We start from the raw sequence: 18763 nt of genomic DNA on the forward strand, positions 1-18763 counted from the left end.
CTGACACTGACTGATTGACACTGACTGACTAATTGACACTGACTTACCGACACGGACTAACTGACACCGACTGACTGACTCTGACACTGACTGACTGACTGACTGACACTGACTGATTGACACTGACTGACTGATTGACACTGACTTACCGACACGGACTAACTGACACTGACTGACTGACGGATACTGACTAACATGATTGGCACTGACTGATATGACTGACACTCACTGACTGACACTCACTGACTGACAATGACTGACACTAACACTGACTGACATGATTGACACGGACTAACACTGACTGACATGACTGACACTGATTGACAGACACTGACTGACACACAGACAATGACTGACACTGACTGATTGACTGACTGACATTGACCGACTGACATTGACTGAGACACTCACTGACTGACAGACACTCACTGACACCGACAGACACTCACTGACTGACAGACACTCACTGACTGACAGACACTCACTGACTGACAGACCCACACTCACTGACTGACAGACACTCACTGACTGACAGACACTCACTGACTGACTGACCCACACTCACTGACTGACTGACCCACACTCACTGACTGACACTCACTCACTGACTGACACTCACACACTGACTGACACTCACACACTGACTGACACTCACACAATGACTGACACTGACTGATTGGCTGACTGACCGAAACTGACTGGCTGACACTGACTGGCTGACACTGGCTGACACTGACTGAGACTGACTAACATTATATCTCACCTTTCATAAAGTTAAAACCATTTGCTTTGCTATACAATACCATTAAGAACGCAAATGGCTTTAACTTAATCAAAGTGAGACCTATTGCATTTTCAATGCATGTTATTAATTTGTTTGCAGTTCACATAGCAAGAACTCAGTCAGAGCATTGGAGTCCTTTGCATGAGCAAAAATTTACATTACACAAGCCCAGATTATTTTTTGGGGTAAGGCAGGGGAGATTAAGTCATTTGGCCAGAAACACAAAATGTTGAGCAGATACCAGAACCTGGTTTCCGTGTTGCTAAGTCTGCAATGGCCCTGGCCGTTAAGCCATATCTCCTACAGTCTCCTTCAACAGTTGCGGGATGTCACTTTCCACACATCAGAATGCTGCTCCCCAACGTTTGCCAACCAATCGACTGAGTGATGTTTGGGTAGGAGCCTATTACCACTTTCAGCATTTGTATCGTAGGGTACGATTAGCTGCGGGTTGGAAAATGTAATTAACAGTTTTGCTTATGCACCGATATGGTTTTGTCGTTTATCTATTTTTAACTGATTCATAAAATAGAGGATAGCTTTGTTGAGATGCGCATCAGCTAAACGAATAGGGACAAGATATATTTAAGATGTACATACGAGCATGCAACGTTGGCATATTACTGTTAAAGACATTTCAGACTTGTTGAGCTGAGCCTGCACTCAAAAACAGATAAAAAGCTGGAATCAAGTATACCTCAATTCGGCAGCAATGTCAGCGCCGGTCACTAAAACCATAAAACATATTCCGAACAAAAGGATAATAATAGATCCATCTCATCTGCACGGCAGTCACCTAAACAAGGGCAGACTGAGTTCTCAGAGAGCTGGCACAATCTGACCCCCCGGCGTCTCACCTGTGCTGTGCCCGTCTGGCACCGACAGGCGGGATAGAAGTCGGTGTCACCGGTGTGCAGAGAGCACAAGCCCCTCGGATCAAGCCACGCCGGACTCTCAGCATAGCAGCTGAGGCCGAGCACCAGGAGAGGCTCCTTCCTTCCAATTCAGACACGCTAGAGTGACTTCTGCCCCTGCCCTTCGCCTATTCAGAATCGGTTGACAGAGGAGAGGACTTCACTGAGAGCTCCACCCCTTCGATGCAAGTTAACATTGCAGCCGTCTCCAATTTACCTTTATACCTATTTTTGCAGTTTTATATAGCGCGAACTTGAGCCGGAGTATTAGAGTGCTTTACATGAGACCCAGATACATAACACAAAGACGAATTCTGCTTTTTTAAGACACAGGTAGATGAAGTGATTTGCCCAGAATCACAGAAAGTTGAGCAGACGCCGAGACTCCAACCGGGTTCCCACGTTCCAAAGTCTGCCAAACGCCACACCCTCTCAAAAAGACCCCAGCTCGTAAGCACACGTTTGGTAACCATGAGCCGCTCGAGCGTTGCTGAAAGGGGCTTTTAGCCACTTTTACCTAAGACTACTCGCACAGAAACAGTGCACCCACAGTAAGATGGCCGCTAACAATGCCTTAAATCCTCTAGGCGGTTGCAAACGTATCGTTCTAGTTCAAGTAGTTTATTTAAAAACAAAAATAATACCATTGTAAACCGCCAATCATCATTTATCTTGCCATTTAGACGTTAACATAACATCATAAACGCCCTCACAGGGATAACGCCCAGACCGGGCGCACAATTTCCTGCCTTTTAGCTCTCCATATAAAGTTTTAGTGGCAGAGTCCGCCCACATATATACATATAGGTTTTGAGCCTGACTTTATTATGGCGTCCGCACTTTTGGTCAAGTGTTGATAGTGTTGTAGACATAAACGAGAGACTGCGGTAGTAAAGAAAGCAGCTGAGGGTGACCCTGCTGTCGCAGCTAGAAAGGTACATCCGATACTTGTCTTTTTTCCACTCTCCGGGTGCACTCTTCTTCCTGTAGCGTGATCATAACAGTGCTTCTGTATTCTTTATCGTGCATCGCTGTTACTGCTAATTTCAATTCGTTTAAACGTACACAGCACAGGTGCCAAGATTTTAATGTTCTCATGTGTGAAATTTCCAATCTTTAGAGTGTATGTCTGTGGCATTTCTTGCCTTAAGTGTGACACGTTGAGTGACACTTTATCATGAGTAGAACAAAATAGAAAGCTGTTGGAAATATCGAACAGCTACTGTATTTTCTCTGTTTGCATTCTGGCGATTTTAAACCCGTTATTTTACTTATAATAGGAAATGTCCTGAGTGGATTTGTATGCCTCAAACAATCTAGTCAGTAGTCCCTTGTGCGGACCTGTCCTCGGTGCAAAAGTACCTGTGAACGGGCAGCATTTGTTTAAATGAAAGAATGGGAGGAAAACTCAGTGTAATTTTCGTCGTTTTGCAAATGCAAAACTCACCTTCAACAAACTAATACCATCTGCATGACAAGTGCACAAACCTGCTTTATCAAATAATCATGGCAGAGAGCAACTGGAGCCAGCATGTTTTTCTACGAAAGAACACACATCACAGAAACTCCATCCCTCGTCAAATAATTAAATGTCGAAGGACCGCACTTATAAAGTACTTGCCCTTTAATTAATAGTTTTCAGATAGCAGAGTCCACTTAGTTCAATAGAAACCAAGACCACAACCCCTAAAATACACAGTGCTGGAAAAGTGGAATTTTCCTGACCAGAAGAAACACGGAAGCCTAAAATAAAATCTACATTGTAGGTGCACTACCTGTGATCCAGCAGTAGAAGTGGGCGGGGACGGAAGGCACTTGCCCCTACTTCTAAAAATAATTTCAGCCCGTTCCCTTCTTTCTTTGAAAAAAGCATCCCGGGACTGCAAGAATAGTCCTACTTAAAACGATAACCTTTTTAGGTCTCGCCTGTCGATGCGCATGCGCATCGAGCAAGGCGAGAGTATTGGCACTTATCTGCTCTTTATCCACACTGCAAGGAATCGTGGCGATTCCTGCAGTGCACGAGAAATTTAAGCTCAATGCGCATGCGCATTGAGCTTAAATGCGCGTGCACATGCCCCCAGCCGCCTGCCTTGCCTACTCTCTTCCACAGCCTCCCCCAGCTCCGCCCCCTCACTACTTGATTGCACGGCCGCTAGGCCGTGCCTCCCCTACTCTCCTCCCCCCTCCTCCTCTCCTCCCCTGCCTGCCTGCCGCTAGCCTTGCCTACTCTGTCTCACAGCCTCCCCCAGCTCCGCCCCCTCACTACTTGATTGCACGGCCGCTAGGCCGTGCCTCCCCTACTCTCCTCCCCCCTCCTCCTCTCCTCCCCTGCCTGCCTGCCGCTAGGCCGTGCCTCCCCTACTCTCCTCCCCCTCCTCCTCCTACTCTCCTCCCCTGCCTGCCTGCCGTGTCGCACCTCTCCCCTCTCCGCCCCCTCCCCTGCCCGCCGTGTTACGGTGAAAGGCTTGTTTTTTAAAGTGTTGTGTATACTAACTCTCAGCCATGTCATTCCCCAGCCCTGCTATTCAGCACTTTTTCTCTCAGCTGTGTTCTGGTAAACACATTATGGTTTTAACTACTTTTTTTGGGGAGGAGCCTGCCTGCACGACAAGCTCACCGATGTAAGAAAAGCTGATCCGGAGGTTGCAAAACACGCTGTTTGCTCGACATTTGTGGTGTCTGTTAACGAGGAGTTTTAACATGCAGGCTCAAAGCGCACAACTGCTCCTCATTACAGCTGGCCGCGTGCCAGAAGATTTTTGGACGCAGGAGCTGAAATATAGCTCCACAACATCAGTTTAAATAAAAAAAATAAACCTGCAGGGTTATGTTTTTTTCTGCACTCTCCCTGCGCAGCTCCAGCCCGCCCTTTGCTTGACACCATGTCCGGCCGCGCGCCAAGCACTGCAAGCCCTGTGTTCGGATGTCGCGGTGGCACGTGATGGGCGGAAACCTCCGCCCAATCAGCGCGGACATGTGCCTCTCGTTATGTGTCGCCCTTCTCATATTGCCTGAAAAACACACTGTTTTGTTCTGGTTGCCTGGACTGCTCTAGTGAGCTTAAGGAAGTGACGTCATAACCCTGCCAAACAGTTGTCTTTTTGTTATGCTCATTTCTTAACAACCAAAAAAGTATATTAAAAAAAAAAAACGGGTTCAAGTCTCAAAGTCACAGATACATTCTTGCAACACTGTTTCTCATTTTACATATGCAGGGTTGCAATACTGTGTGTTATTTTCATAAGCTACATCAGTTCTATTCAGTGATGAAAAATTATCATTCTCAGTATTCATCTGGACATGAAATGCAGCTGTGCAAACTTAAAATAACTCTGTGGGGGTGTGTTCTTGGAGGGGAAGGGGCTCATGCTAAGTATTGCCTGAGAGGCACTTATGCACACATCAAGCCTCTTTACATTCACCCCCAAAATCTTGCTAAACCCTACGATCGTCAGGTTTTTAGGTCTCGCCTCAACCCCTCACCCTCAACCCCTCACCCTCAACCCCTCACTCACCCTCACTCTCACTCATCCTCACTCACCCTCAACCCCTCACTCACCCTCACTCTCACTCATCCTCACTCACCCTCAACCCCTCACCCTCACTCACACTCACCCTCAAGCACCCTCAACTCCTCACCCTCACTCACTCACCCTCAACCCCTCACTCACCCTCACTCACCCTCACTCAGCCTCAACTACTCCCCCTCACCCTCACTCACCCAAAACCCCTCACCCTCACTCACCCTCACTCCCCCTCACCCTCACTCACCCTCAACACCTCACTCACACTCACCCACCCTCACCCTCACTCACCTTCAACACCTCACCCTCAACCTCAACCCCTCACTCACCCTCACTCACCCTCACTCACCCTCACCCTCACTCACCCTCACCCTCACTCACCCTCACCCTCACTCACCCTCACTCACCCTCACCCTCACTCACCCTCACCCTCACTCACCCTCACTCACCCTCACCCTCACTCACCCTCACCCTCACTCTCACTCATCCTCACTCACCCTCGCCCACCCTCAACCCCTCACCCTAACTCACCCTCACTCACCCTCAACCCCTCACCCTCACTCACCCTCAACACCTCACTCACACTCACCCACCCTCACTCACCTTCAACACCTCAACCCCTCACTCACCCTCACTCACCCTCACCCTCACTCACCCTCACCCTCACTCACCCTCACTCACCCTCACCCTCACTCACCCTCACCCTCACTCACCCTCACTCACTCTCACTCATCCTCACTCACCCTCACCCACCCTCAACCCCTCACCCTAACTCACCCTCACTCACCCTCAACCCCTCACCCTCAACCCCTCACCCTCACTCACCCTCACTCTCACTCATCCTCACTCACCCTCACCCACCCTCAACCCCTCACCCTCACTCACCCTCACCCACCCTCAACCCCTCACCCTAACTCACCCTCACTCACCCTCAACCCCTCACCCTCACTCACCCTCACTCACCCTCAACCCCTCACCCTCACTCACCCTCAACCCCTCACCCTCACCCACACTCACCCACACTCACCCCCACTCACACTCACTCACCCTCACCCTCACTCACCCTCACTCACCCTCACTCACCCGCACTCACCCTCACTCACCCTCACCCTCACTCACCCTCACTCACCCTCAACCACTCACCCTCACTCACCCTCACCCTCACTCACCCTCACCCTCACCCTCACTCACCCTCACCCTCACTCACCCTCACCATCACTCACCCACCCTCACTCTCACTCATCCTCACTCACCCTCACCCACCCTCAACCCCTCACCCTAACTCACCCTCACTCACCCTCAACCCCTCACCCTCACTCACCCTCACTCTCACTCATCCTCACTCACCCTCACCCACCCTAAACCCCTCACCCTCACTCACCCTCACCCACCCTCAACCCCTCACCCTAACTCACCCTCACTCACCCTCAACCACTCACCCTCACTCACCCTCAACCCTCACCCTCACTCACCCTCAACCCCTCACCCTCACCCACACTCACCCACACTCACCCTCACTCACCCTCACCCTCAACACCTCAGCCTCACCCTCACTCACCCTCAACCCCTCACCCTCACTCACCCTCACTCACCCTCAACCTCATGCTAAAGATTTACAAAAAAACCCATAAACAATTCTAAAAGCACTAACTCTAATGCTGCGAGACCTATTGCATTTCTAATGCTTGTTTTTTCAGCTTCCAGGGGCTGCTCGCACTTCTCTGTTAAACTCCAGAGACTGCGGGCAGGCCCATATTCATTCCGATTGAGGTTGATTATCCCCTTTGGAATGACAATGCGCACGCCCTCTGCCTGCCTTTAGCATATGCCAGTGAGATCTGCATGAGGTGTCTCTGGTATCTGGGTGCAGGCCATGGCTCATTGTGCAACAAATATACGAGATGGGTCCGCAAATGTGTAGTCAATACTTTAAAACAATCCCGCTGGGGCGTGAGAGCTGCGCTGTGGGCAGTGTAATATGCTGTCTGGAAAACACAACCCTGACGTCGACGACGCGGAGGAGGTGAGGAAAAGCATTACATCCGATCAAGCTATTTTTATAGACAGTATACTTGTAAAAACACTTGTGGCTGTCAAAGGCGTGCTCGAGGGTGCTTGCTTCTTCTAATGCGTTTTATGCAATATTTGTTTTGCTGAGTGCTCTAAGCTGTGTTTTTATAAGTGTGTTTTGCTGCTTGGTACGTGATGTATTAAAGGGGAAATCCGGCAAATATTACATTAGTCTCAACACCCAGCAGACGTAATTGAACAAGGGAACATTGTGGGATGCCTATTGTTGGGGATTGTTCGACATACAGGTCTTGATAAAGAGAACGGGGTTTTCCTTTAAACTGCCAGACCCCTTTAACTGGAGGACAACGTGATCTTAAACCCTCCTCTGCGATCCTGTGGCCTTTAAGGTGTGAGGCTCTGCTCAGGGGAGAAGCCAGAAAATCAAAATGCCCCAAACTTTGAACTACACTTATAATGGCAAGCAGCACGTGACGAGAGTGTGCTTTGTACTCCCTAAAAGAGCGGCCTTCACTGCTCCATCCAACCAAGGGAGTAATCCGAAAATTTGAATGCCGCCCATTTTGCAGTAAACCTCTGATGCACACCAAGCAAAATAAGTAAATGTGCCCATCCTCCACTCGAAGAGCTCCAGAGAAGTGAAGGGACAGGAGAAGTGAAGGGACAGGACAGGAAAAGGAGAAGTGACGGGACAGGAGAAGGAGAAGTGAAGGGACAGGAGAAGGAGAAGTGACGGGACAGGAGAAGGAGAAGTGAAGGGACAGGAGAAGTGACGGGACAGGAGAAGGAGAAGTGAAGGGACAGGAGAAGTGACAGGACAGGAGAAGGAGAAGTGACGGGACAGGAGAAGGAGAAGTGACGGGACAGAAGAAGGAGAAGTGACGGGACAGGAGAAGGAGAAGTAAAGGGACAGGAGAAGTGACGGGACAGGAGAAGGAGAAGTGACGGGACAGGAGAAGTGACAGGACAGGAGAAGTGACGGGACAGGAGCAGGAGAAGTGACGGGACAGGAGAAGGATAAGTGACGGGACAGGAGAAGTGACGGGGCAGGAAAAGTGACGTGGCAGGAGAAGTGACGGGGCAGGAGCAGTGACGGGGGCAGGAGCGGTGACGGGGGCAGGAGAAGGGAGGGGGCAGGGGAATTGATGAAGCAGGAGTGTTGATCGAGCATGAGCAGGAGAACTGACTGGACAGGAGCAGTGAAAGGGCAGGAACAGGCGTTTCCCAGGGCGACTTGAAGGGTAGGGGGCCAGTTTAGTTTGGGGGGACCGGTTTTGTAGAAGTGCAGGAGTTTTAAAAACACTGCAAAGTTCTTTGTATATTCAGCAGGTTTCGGTCAACAATACAATCGCCAAGATAACTTTAGTGATCAATGTACCTGCTGGAGAGAGATGGGAGCATGTTTTGTCTAGTGGCTGTTTTACTCATCTAAGGTAGTGCAGAGGGGTAATATGCCTGCTGCAAAGAACATGTACCATGCATATCAAAGAGCAATATGTTATGTGCATAGTTCAGTCGGTACTGCTTTGTGTTCACTTCCCGAATGAAAGGACACTTGAATACATATGGCCTGGCGGTTTGGGCTGGACTGGGCGCAGAATCTAGACTGATTTGCATATGGCTGGGTCCAAACTGGAATGGCATGGTGAGCAAAAAACGATGGATTTAAGCCCAGATCTCTGAACTGGGATGAATGTATGATATTGTTCTGCATTCTGTCCATCAATTGTTCTTTTTTGCATTTGTCACCCGAGTGGGAGAGGTATGTTCGGACATGAGTCCCGTGCTCTCCATGCCACTGGAATCAAGCTATCCTGGCTGATGAGGGGTGAAAGCCCGAAACCGGTCCTAGGATACTTGTTTCCAGTCCAGGGAGGACCTGGCCTGGCAGTTCGGCATGGACTGTTCCCAATGGGTGCAGGATCAAGACTGATTTGCATATGGCTGGGTCCAAACTGGAATGGCATGGTGAGCAAAGAAAAATGGATTTAGGCCCAGATCTATGTACTGGGATGAATGTATGATATTGTTCTCCATTCAGTTGCTCTTTTTGCTATATTATGATAGCTGGCGACATGAATATGAAGGAGCCTTTGTGGGTTTCCGTGAGTCTAGATTCTCCTGAAGAGTCCCTTTCTCTTCTGAGCCCTGCTTAACACATGTGTACAGGAGGAGCCCTGTATTCATGACCTCAGTGTTTGAGACAAAAAATAATAATGGATTTCTGAACAATGAGTAAAAGCATTAAGGTAACATGTTGTTCCTGCTTATATTTCACACGCTTTACATAAACCTGTATTCCCTATGAGTGTTTGCTTTTTCCTGAATTAACCCTCAAACATGTTTATCCATTGATTTAATTAAATAACGTTATAAGTTGTAACTGGTCAGTGAAATGCTAAACGTACAAAAAATTGGTATGTTTTTCTATTTCTAGCCACACCCCTGACTCCGCCCACTGATTCAATCTTTGGTTATTCCTGCCCCCTGATTCTCCACCCACAGTTCCCCTACTTTTTTTCCCCCACTTCGACCACTGCAGTGTGATCCAAAACAAATATCACACACATCGGAAATGTGCACCTGTTGTGTTGTAGCATTCTTAGTTAAGAATGTAGAAGCATTCTTAGAATAGGAATTCATGAGTGTGGATTCCAGGGAGGGACAGTTGATGAGGGAACGAGAAGCTGTAGACATCGTTAATGATGTATTATAAGCAGAGTTGCCAATAAAGAAGATCTGAATTGAATCAGGAGTAAGAGTCGACTTTACAATTTGGCGACAGAGGATGTGCAACTCTGCGTGAACCCACGGAGTAACATAAGGGAGCGTTACATTAAGTGAAAAGAAGCAGTGGAATTGGCCGAAGACGGAGGTGAGCGAGACGACAAAATATTGGTTGAATTTAATGGGACTGAAGAAGATGAATTCTGAACGACAATTTAAACAAGCATTTGCAATGCAATAGGTCTCGCATTTACGCAAGTTTGAGCTATTGGCATTGTAAATGACAATGCCTTTTTTTTCTTTTTTTGATTTGTAAAACCAAAAGAAAAAAGGCATTGTCATTTACAATGCAAATAGCTTAAACTCACGTAAATGCGAGACCTATTGCATTGCAAATGCTTGTTTTTAGCAGATATGAGCCTTTCATTTATCATCAACATGGACAAGAGGCCAATATGCTCCAACATAAGCCAAGCCCTATGTACCACCTACTGCAGGCAGGTAGATGTGCAATTGCATTGCTACACTGAGTAATAACATTGCTACAAATAGCATTTACGTCTGTACCACACAACTGATATGTTGTGGAACATTGGCAGGTCCTTTGCAAAGGTTAGTCAACTTTTAGTTGCCTGCTGCAGTAGTCAAAAATTAAACCGGTAGAGGGGGAAGCTTTTGCTCCCAGTATGCGTGATAAAATAGTGAAATGGTGAAATTAGACTACAACACAACGTGTTAAATTACACCATATAATTAGCCTTTTTTCCCCGAAATTTAGGGACACACACCACTATGTGTTTCTATGTCACTGCAATATTCCAGTGGTGCAGCACATAATCCAAGGGTCCTTGCTGCATAGTCACCCCCACCCCAGTATTTGGCTCTTAGATGCTGCATAGCTCTAGTAGCCTTGATTAATGGTAAATGAGATTACCATTGCAAAACACCCGGCCACGTACACAACTTGAACAAAATAAAGTGTGTATAGTAGGCACAGGATCTCCTCAGGGTGGCCTCAACCTTTAACAGTCCCCTACCTAATGCACATTTGAAGTAGTGATAACATGACATTCACAGGTCCTGACACCACTGAACTCCGTTACAATTCTCTCCATGCTCCCTTAAAAAAATGTACTTCTATTTATTAGTCTTATTCCTAACATGAATCAAATAAGGAAACTTTCCCCATTAACGAAATCCAATTCATAAGATGGATGTGCATGGAAGAGGGTCCCTTTAAACAAAGGCAACAAAGCCATATCAGAGGCCCCCTCGCCGCCCCATCACATCTTTGTAGCGGCTAGTGAGCTGCGACATTTCAGTGCGCTACAAAATATCACAAATAACCTATATTGGGGGGGCATGGCTTGAAGGGGGGTGCAGAGTTCGGGTTGGCTGAAGCGGGGGGGGGGTGGTCTGTAGACTCTACCTGCGCAGACCCCTGCTCAGAGCCCTCTCCCCCTCGGCCTGGGACGGTGAAGATGACAATCCGAGGCCAGGGGTGACGTCAGAGGGCGAAGGTCACCGCACAGACCGAGGATCCTTCCACCCCTGCAGCTGCTGGAGCCGAGGAAGAGGCCGGAAGTGACGGCATTCACTGCTGCTGCTGTTTCTGCCCCCGCTGACCCGGAAGAGGAAATCACCCGATTTCCGGCCTGAGAACAACTGAAAGAGAGAACGGACCAGCCGTGAATGTGCCCTTAGGATGAGGTTTGACCTCAGCGTCTGGCAGTGTGTACAGAGCTGGGTTCAATGTGTCACTGATGTCAGACACCGAGCCACGACCCTGGAAAGAAACCTCATCACGAGCAGCATCCCATGAGCAGCATCCCTAACATCTTCACTGGCAAAACCACCATTGGACACATTTACTGGAAACAGAGGCTGAAGCATGTCTGTAGATGAAACGTCACCTTCCATAAACAAGCACGGAACTGCACCACAGAGGAGCCGGCGCGCGGACCAGAGGAGCGGGGACAAGTGAGCGAGAAGACACGCTGAGATGAGGTAGGAGATGTGTGTGTGTGTGTGTGTAAGCGCCGGGGGTTCTGTGTGTGCGTGTGTGTATGCTCGCGGGGGGGGGCTGTATGTATGTATGTATGTGTGTGTATGCGCGGCGGGGGGGGGGGTTGAGCTGTATGTGTGTTGTGAAGAGCCTGCCGGAATCGGAGCGCGTGTTCATGCGCGCGACCTGATCCGATTCCGGCAGGTTGCGTGCGCGTAACAGCCTCTTGTCTGCTCTGCCTAGTCCTTGAAAGCAAAAAGCCTGAAACGATTACAAAAGACTCGCTCTGCGACAGCAGGCCTTTGGCCTGCATTCGCAGGGCGAGACGTAAAAAGAAATGAAGTAAAACGTCTTACGCATGAGGAGTAGCGCGTGAGGTGTCTTCTGAAAGTTGCGCGTGGAAGGAGATTGAGGCGCGTGGAAGGAGATTGAGTCATCGCGTGCAGCAGCGGCGTCATTGTGCCTGAGGATTGTGCCAGAGGAAAAGGAAAGCAAATAAGCACACGCTGATTGGCGAGCGTGTGACATCATCACGTTGGCGGCCATTTTAACGAGTTGGGAAGACTCGTATTCATTTTAAAGCAGAAAAGGTTCGGAAAAGGAAGTTATAAAGAAATATTTTCTTTTGAGCAAAGAAATTGAAACGAAAAGGGAGAGTTGAAGTAAAAAGGGTGGAGCTGATAAAAAAAAAAATTTAAAAAGAAAAGAGGAAAGTAATAAGAAACGGCCAAAAGGGAAATAGAAACATGATAAGAAAAGTGGTGTTAGCCTTGTGAATTACAACAAACACTAACAAAGAAGAAAAAGTATATTACCAAGCATTATTTTAAAGAATAAACTAATACATTACAAAAAAAAAAAGAAAGTGTGTGCGGCGCAAACATTTACATTAACGCCACCAATACCATTCTTAACAGAACCTGGAGAACCAAAAATAAGATGGCAAGAATGGAAAGTATATTTCAAAAATTACATGTTCACTATTAAAAATGAGGAAATGACGCCGGAAATTAAAAAAGGAATATTACTACATTCCTTAGGACCAGAAGGGATTAGGCAATATGAGCAGATGCAAAAGAATGAAAGAGGTGAAGAAGAAACAGATGTATATGAGAATGCGTTGGACGACTTAGAGAGATATTATGCACCAACAGTATGTGTAGCAATTGACAGATACAAGTTTTTCAGGAGGAAACAAGAGCAGGATGAGAAGATTGATGATTATTTAAGCGTTTTGAAGAGAATGGCGGAGAAATGTAGATTTGGACAGATAGAAGAGGAGTTAATAAGATATCAAATCATCATGCTCACAAATAATAAAAGGGTGCAAGAAAGATTATGGACCATGGGAGATGGAACACTGAATAAGGTACTGGCAGTAGTGAGAAAAGCTGAAGTATCAGTCAGATGTGCAAAAGCCGCCCTGCACGATGAGAAAGGAAAAGATAAAGAGGAGGTGTGTGTTGTGAGAAAAACTATAAGAGCAAGCAGCGTTGGTGCAGAGAAGAGAGATAAATTTAATGAAAAAAAGACGGAGAAGAAATATTTTCAAGCAACAAAAAATAAATACAGAAGAGAAAGTCCAACTAATTTAGCGTGTTTTAGATGTGGAAGCTATACACATTTAGTGGACAGCAAAACATGTAGAGAAAGAGATCAGAAATGTACAGTATGTGGATTAATTGGTCACTATGCAAGAGTTTGTTATAGAAGAGCTAAAACTACAAGGATAAAATATGTGACAAAGGAAGAAGATGAATTGAGGGAACAAGATAACGAAGAAGATTCAGATGATGATGATGACATTTTTATAATAAGAGATTGTATTTTGGATGTGAAGAGTAAAGGAAGAAGTAAACCAAAATGTGAAATTGGAGTGGCGGGGGTAAAAGTAATGTTAGTGACTGATTCAGGATCGCCATATACTATTGTTAATTTGGATATGTGGAAGGAAAAATTTGAGAAAGAAATTGGTGTTGACTTAATGAAAAGTGACATAAATCCAAGAAGGCTCACTGGGAAAAGCATTCCTATGGTGGGGTGTAGAGATGTGACATTTGTGTTTAAAGGGAGAGTAGCAGAGGGAAGAATGTATGTTGCTGAATATGGACCAAGTGTTTTAGGATGGAAAGATCAGGCAAGCTTAGATATAATATTAAATCCTAATGCAAAAGAACAAGTTATGGTGTTGGGTGAGAATGATGATTTAGCGAAAGAAATTAAAGAAGAGTATAGTGATGTATTCTCAGGAAAAAGTGGCGTGCTAAAGGGATTCAAACACGAGATAAAATTGAAGGAAAACGCTGTTCCTGTAAATTATAAAGTGAGGAACGTCCCGTTTACAGTAAGGAATGAATTGGAGAAAGAATTGATGAGGTTGGAAACATCGGGGATAATTGAGAGGATTGAGTCATCTGTGTGGATGCTAGGAAATCGAATGGTAAGATCAGACTTTGTGTGGATTTGAGAGGTGTGAACAAAGAAATCTTAGTGGATAAATATCCCTTACCAAAGATTAACGAGTTGTTGGCTAAAACGAAAGGTATGACATGGTTTTCAACCGTTGATTTATCGTCAGCGTACCATCAGGTTCAATTGCACAAAGAAAGCAGGAAAATAACATCTTTTATTACACCTTTTGGTTGTTTTCAATATGTTAGAATGCCTTTTGGGCTAGCCTCTGCGGCGACAGTCTTCCAGAGGATTATGAGTGAAATTTTGAGAGGAATTCCAGGTGTGTTGTTTTTCCAAGATGACATATTAGTAATGGGAGAGAATAGAAAGACTCATGACCAAAGATTAAAGGATGTATTCAATGTTTTGAGGAATAAGGGACTGACGGCGGAATATGGAAAGTGTAAGTTTGCTAAGCAAAAAGTGGCTTATTTAAGTCCTAATATTGGTGTTGATGGTATTTCTCCAAAAAAAGAATTGTTACAGGCGGTGAGTGAAGCAGTGGAGCAAAAAAATAAGGATGAACTCCGTTCATTTTTAGGGCTGACGGAGTATTACTCCAAATTTGTGAGGAATTTTTCAGAGAAATCTTATGATTTGAGACAGTTATTGAAACAAAAGAGTAAATTTGACTGGAATGAAAAGTGTAAAGAAAGTTTTGAAATTCTGAAGAGGGAAGTATGCAGTGCCACACCATTGAAGGGATTTGATCCAGAATTAATGAGTGTGTTAACAGTGGATGCCAGCGGAAAAGGTTTGGGTGCGGTTTTGACACAAAATGAAGGTGGAGAGAAAGAAGTTGTTATTGGATTTGCATCAAGGAGTTTAACACCAGCGGAAGAACTTTATTCTGTAATAGAAAGGGAGACCCTTGGTTGTGTGTGGGGAATGGAACATTTCAGAGTGTATTTATGGGGAAATGAGTTTGATGTAAGAACAGATCATAAACCATTAGTGAATTTGTTGACTACGAATGGTATGATTAGAGCATCGGCGAGGATAGCAAGACTTTCAATGAGATTGCAGTATTACAATTACAGGATTAAATATGTTTCTGGTGTACATAATAAAATTGCGCACTGTTTGAGTAGAATACCCTTACCCAGGGCTTTAAGTGGGATGAAAAAACTGGGGGGTCTCCCAAAGGTGTGTGGTCAGTGTAATTAGGGGCGTGGCTTTAAATCACTTACGCAAAAAATCTGTGCTTAGCATAGTGTGCTGCCCGACTTGTATTTTGCTGTTTCTGTCATTGCATCCAGATATTTGATACAAGTAACATCATACCTACATTAAGTAAGGGATATTGGCTTTGTCAATGGTTATTACTTGCAGAAGATAAATAAGCTGCAAATATGACTTGTATATAATATTGACAAAGCTTCCAAATAAATCCCTGGTGACCCTACCACAATGTTGCTGTTCCTGAGTTTCAGAAAGAGAAGGGAAATCCAAAAAGAAAATGACTCTTAAAGGATTTCCCTTCCCCCACAACGCTCTCCTGGCATGACGTCATTCTGTAACTTCTCTACTACTGAGAAGTGAGCAGTGTGAGCAGAGCACATCCATGTGCCTGCTGTCTCGAAACAGGTCTCTGTCAGGCTTTGTTTTGCGCCCTGGCACTTTTTTCCGGACTGCAGTGACAGCAAACAGCTGTAACTGCAGTCTGGGAAAAAAAACGGACTGGCTGCGTCAGGGCTCAAAACAGAGCCCGATAGAGACCCGTTTTGAGGCCCCCTGAAAAAAACTGCTGGTGCTCAGACCCCTTGAGACCCGGCCCACTTAAAGCCCTGCCCTTACCGATTAAAGAAGTACCTAGGAATGAGTGGGATGAATATCAAATTGCTGTAGTGGAGGAAGAGTTCGAGAAATCTATTGATAAAAGAGAATGGCTTACGCATTATGGAAAAGATGAGTTGATGGAAAAAATAAAAGAGAAGGCTTTAGAATGATGGGGTGAAAGGAAACCAGATGCAGAAGAGGAAAGAAGTTTTTGGGAAGTGAGAAGTGAGTTGAGTGTAGAGTCAGGATTTGTTTACAGAGGAGGAAAGATCATACCACCAAGAACTTTGAGGAAAAGAATAGTAGATTTAAGTCATGAAGGGTAAAAGTTTAACAACGTTAAAACCACCGTTGTCACCTGTACGATGTCCTGAAATGGTTTGGGATTTGATTGCCATTGATTTTGTTGGTCCAGACCAAAACAGAAATGGAGAGAGTAAGTTTATTATAGTTTTAATAGACTACTTTAGCAAATGGGTTGATTTAGAAATTGTCAACAAAGCTGATGCAGAATCAGTGATACATTTTCTGAATGGTGTATTTTTGAGAGAAGGGTTGCCTAAAAGAATTATTAGTGATAATGGAACACATTTTACAGCAGTGAAGGTAGAAGATTTTTTAAAAAGGAATGGCATAACACATGCATTGACGTCTGTATATCATCCCTCAGGTAATGGAGCTGTAGAGCAGTTTAATCGCGTCATTAAAGGGACTATCCAAATTGCATGTGAGAATAAGAAGAATTGCGAAGTTGAGCTTAAAAAATGTTGTGGGGTTATCGTCTCACACCTTCTCTCACTGGTTTGAGTCCATTTGTGATGATGAGCGGTAGGGAACCATTCACGAGAGATAATATAGGATGGATGGATAGTACGAAACATATCGAATGGTCACCAGAAAAAGTAAAAGAGAATATCATAAAAGCACAACAAGTGTACAACAAGAATTTTGATAAAAAGAATGTGACAAGGGTGGAAGAACTTGAAGTAGGAGATTGGGTAAAAACTAAGAAGTGGGGAAAAGTGGCAAAAGGAGAAAGTGTATTTTCAAAGCCATGTAGAGTTGTGGAATGTCTGAGAAACTCGGCTAGACTTAGTGATGGTCGGGTATGGCATATGAATCGAATAGCTAAATGTAAAAATGTAAAAAAAAGCAGAAGAGGAGGATGTTGGGGGACCTACAGCTATGTCTGAGGAATGGTTGTGGGAAGATGAAGTAGAAGATGAAGTAAGGAACTGAAGAAGATAATTGTATAGAAAATAAAGAGTCTTGTGAACAAACTTGTACAGATACAAGCAATTTGGGGAGATTTGGAAGAGTCATCCATACTCCTCACAGACTTAAAGATTATATGTTAGTTTAAGGTTTTTTTTATTGTAGTTTTCTTTTTGTTTTTTTTCTTTTTCCCATTATGTTGTATATAGTTTTCCTTAAGGGTATTTATTGTTGTAAAGGGGGAAGATGTGTTGTGTTGTAGCATTCTTAGTTAATAATGTAGAAGCATTCTTAGAATAGGAATGCATGAGTGGGGATTCCAGGGAGGGACAGTTGATGAGGGAACGAGAAGCTGTAGACATCGTTAATGATGCATTATAAGCAGAGTTGCCAATAAAGAAGATCTGAATTGAATCAGGAGTAAGAGTCAACTTTACAGCACCACAGCAGCTATCCCCAACTAAGATTGAAGAAAGTTCAATGCTGACTGCTCCAAATTTATAAACAACTGAGTTTATCCTCAATACAAAACTTTCGGTAAATTGTGTCACACGGGGTAGATGTGTTGGTGGTTATTTCTGCTTCTACCTGAACAGAAAAGTGCCAAAGATAAAACAGAAATCACGTCCGTGATATGAAGTAGCTGGGACTCAAAGGGTCAGATTTACAGTTGATTTCTTCAGTCTAAAATTAGAGTCATTTTTGAGTAAACCTCTTAATTTACACAATTTTGGAATTCACAAGTTGAGGCTAGTACACACAATGCAGCTACATATTCTTCAACAGATTCATCGCTAGCTTGCTAGCGTTTAAAAAACCCAGTGTCTTTCTAGACGCCCGTTAGGTTCTTCTGAAAACTGTTCTTAATCCTTTCCTTGGCTTCAACATAGACATTCCAAACACAGTCACCTCCTGGTGACAGAAGAGGAGGTAATTTATCAAAAATATTCTGTGCAGCAATACCAAGATGATTATAGAGTAAAGCGTTTTTTCTTGTAGGAATGTAATTCAAACCATCTATGCCCATTAAGTAATTTTCAAAATCTATTGTTTTCACTTAATTACTGGTTTCCCAGGTTTCTGTAAGAATGGCGGAAGAGGGTGGATTGCATTGTTTGATGAGGCCATAAGTAAAAAGTAGATAAAATTATACAGAAAATTAGATGCCTAAAAATGAAAGAGATTAGTTATATACAATTATAGAACAGTATATATGCAGTAATGAAATCTAGAAATATGAAGAAAGAGGGAAAAAAACAGGAATGCAGATGAAGTTCACACGTAAGATGGCCGCCAAGTAGAGCTCATAAGGGCTTAAAAAGCCAGG

General features: G+C 44.9%; 2 protein-coding genes across 3 annotated transcripts in view; one reads left to right on the forward strand and one right to left on the reverse strand.

Moving 5' to 3' along the window:
- L2HGDH (L-2-hydroxyglutarate dehydrogenase) overlaps positions 1 to 1885 on the reverse strand; it is a 173644-nt gene extending 171759 nt beyond the window's left edge. The window contains exon 1 of the mRNA XM_086936602.1: positions 1642 to 1885. Within this exon, the coding sequence (XP_086792728.1) occupies positions 1642 to 1745 (104 nt within the window). The 5' untranslated portion in view covers positions 1746 to 1885. The remainder of the gene's footprint in view (positions 1 to 1641) is intronic.
- Positions 1886 to 2544: 659 nt separating this feature from the next.
- Positions 2545 to 18763, forward strand: part of DMAC2L (distal membrane arm assembly component 2 like) — a 126486-nt gene continuing 110267 nt past the window's right edge. The window contains exon 1 of one of the 2 annotated variants that reach the window (XM_086937296.1): positions 2545 to 2633. The gene's annotated coding sequence lies outside the window, so the exon portion shown is untranslated. The remainder of the gene's footprint in view (positions 2634 to 18763) is intronic. The other variant, XM_086937297.1, reaches the window with a different exon arrangement.

The sequence above is a fragment of the Lissotriton vulgaris genome, chromosome 9, assembly GCF_964263255.1.
Source record: "Lissotriton vulgaris chromosome 9, aLisVul1.2, whole genome shotgun sequence".
NCBI classification, from domain to species: Eukaryota; Metazoa; Chordata; class Amphibia; order Caudata; family Salamandridae; genus Lissotriton; species Lissotriton vulgaris.